The 2433-nt window shown below is 40.7% G+C and overlaps 1 protein-coding gene across 1 annotated transcript in view; it reads left to right on the top strand.

Annotated features, from left to right (window-relative positions):
- LOC143318466 (chymotrypsin-like elastase family member 3B) overlaps positions 1 to 2196 on the top strand; it is a 10139-nt gene extending 7943 nt beyond the window's left edge. Inside the window, exons 5-8 of the mRNA XM_076726826.1 lie at positions 527 to 663; positions 916 to 1058; positions 1162 to 1314; positions 2179 to 2196. Of these exons, the coding sequence (XP_076582941.1) occupies positions 527 to 663; positions 916 to 1058; positions 1162 to 1314; positions 2179 to 2196 (451 nt within the window). The remainder of the gene's footprint in view (positions 1 to 526; positions 664 to 915; positions 1059 to 1161; positions 1315 to 2178) is intronic.
- The last annotated feature ends 237 nt before the right edge of the window (positions 2197 to 2433 follow it).

Genomic DNA, 2433 nt, shown 5'->3' with positions numbered 1-2433 from the left:
CTGTGTGGAGTTTACATGTTCTCCCCATGTTCGCCTGGGGTATCTTCCATAAAAAACCCCCACTAAAAAGCATACAAGAAGATCACCAGCTGACAGAATGGTGACAAAAGGAACTGGGTCCCTGGGCACCGCTGTCGGCTGGCAGCCCACCGCTCCTTCTTCTTCTTCAGCAGCAGCTAAAATGGTTTCTTACAACTTTAAGCTAGCTAGCTTAGATGACATGTGAACGTTAGCTTGCCTTGTTGTTATCTATCAGCGGGCACCCGACATGTACCTGGCAGGGGGGAAAAACTTCCAATGAGATGGGACAGTGAGAGAATTTGACTTACGCTTGCAGAAGTGAAAATAAAAACAACAACCAGGTTGTCCGCCTGAACACAGATGACTTTAATTCATGCTAGCACACTGTTTGGTGCCCAACATGTCTTGTCTGTTTTATTTAATTTTATTCTATTTTATTTTTTTAAAGTATGCCCTTTCCATGAGCTGTTTCTCTATGTTTTAACACGATTTTGTGGTTGCTCAGTAATGACATTGCGATGATCAAACTGGCCTCGCCTGCCGATCTGAACGACAAGGTGCAGCCCTCCTGCGTGCCACAGAGCGGGGAGATCCCTCCTAACAATGACCCCTGCTACATCACTGGCTGGGGAAAACTCCACCGTAAGTGTCTGAAATGTGACAGCACACTCATTCTGACCTATAATCCATTATAAACTCATTGATGGGACTGTACTCCACCAGTTTAATATCACTTTATTCTGAATTTAAATAGAAAGGTGAAAGGCCACATTTGGGTTCAGTATAACAACAGTATGGAGTTAAAACAGCCTAACATTTATAAATGGAGAATAAATCAACAAAATTCTCCAAAAAAGCACTTTCTGTACAGACATTTTCATGCACTTCTTGCAGCGTATGGTCCCACTGCCTCTAAGCTCCAGCAGGCTCTCCTCCCTGTGGTCGGCCATGACATCTGCTCCCGCAGAGACTGGTGGGGCAGCAGTGTGAGGACCACAATGGTCTGTGCTGGTGGTGACATTCGCTCTGGCTGCAATGTACGTACCGCTCCCCTCATCTGTTCATGACAACACAATAAGAACTGCAGGTTCACCCTGCATCCATCTGTTGCCTTCACCTGTCCTCTGTCTGTGTCTGCAGCAAGATTCAGGAGGCCCTCTGAACTGCAAGGGTGCTGATGGCAAATGGTACGTGCAGGGGATTACCAGCTTCGGCAAGGTCCCAGAATGCAACACCATCAAGAAGCCCACGGTGTTCACTCGCACCTCTTCCTTCACCGACTGGATTGCTGATGTGAGTTTCTGTCAGAGAAGAAAACACAGCTGCATGTGACAAACAGATCAGATCATCCATTAATCATCCATATTTTGATCTTATTATACATTATAAACATATTAGATTGTTGCTAATTTCGTTGTTGTTTATTGTCTCTGGATTTGTTAAGGATTTCACACAAGATAATTCATTTTTTAAAAAATATGAATGAAATTTAAGGGAAGTGTAAATTCTTTGAATTTGAGTATACTGTATACGTAATCAATCATGTTGCTGTTAAGTGTTTTTCTTACACTGTAAATTGTTACTTGTCTGTAGCTTAAGTCCATCTTTGAGCAGGGCATCATCTGCCACTGAGGACACTGTCGTCTTTTTTTCTGGGCGGGGTTAAAGCAACCATGGGAAATTAGTAGCAACAGTTCCAGTAAAAAACAGAACAAACAAATGCTGGATATAATACAGGCCCATTGCAGACATTTAAGTCTCAATATTTAAGCCCCTGAATGTATGTAGGTATAAATTTTAAAAAAGAGAAAATATAAGTAAATAGTTCACTAAATAAATGAATTAGCATTAAGAAAAGTCATTAAGAGGCTTGTATTTTTGGTGTGTGCTTAAACTTTCTGAAGGGTGGTCTTTGTGTTTGGAGGGGACTAGTAAACAGTATCTAATATCATAGCTGCGATCCTTCATCTGCCACAAAGAACATGCAAAGGTGCAGCAATGTCTTAGTAATATTAAAACAGTAACTATACAGCACCTCAGGATGAAAGTCCAGTCTCTCCTGATTTGACCTGTGAAGCCAATCTGTTTATTTGTTTATTATTGTTTATTTTTAATTTTACCTGCCTTTTCAGTATTTCTAACTTTTTTATCTTTCAGACTATGCTGCAGTACTGAAGACCTGGAGCCTTTTAAATTTCAATAAACTTCATTCACTCATCATCTACAGAATGTTTCAGTCTTTCACTTTTGTTTTTATAGTGAATGCAATACAAACCAAAGCTGTGCCCAAATACTGCCTATTAATTCTAATCAGGTTTTGAGTATGTGGTGTGTTCACACTGGAAAAATGCCAAAATTCAGACTAATAAATGTGTGATTTTTAAGTGTGCTGCTGACGGACACAGAATGGAT

The sequence above is a fragment of the Chaetodon auriga genome, chromosome 3 (assembly GCF_051107435.1).
Source record: "Chaetodon auriga isolate fChaAug3 chromosome 3, fChaAug3.hap1, whole genome shotgun sequence".
In the NCBI taxonomy this organism is placed as follows: domain Eukaryota; kingdom Metazoa; phylum Chordata; class Actinopteri; order Chaetodontiformes; family Chaetodontidae; genus Chaetodon; species Chaetodon auriga.
Note: the sequence above shows the minus strand (reverse complement) of the source record. Positions and strands in the feature narration are given on the sequence as shown.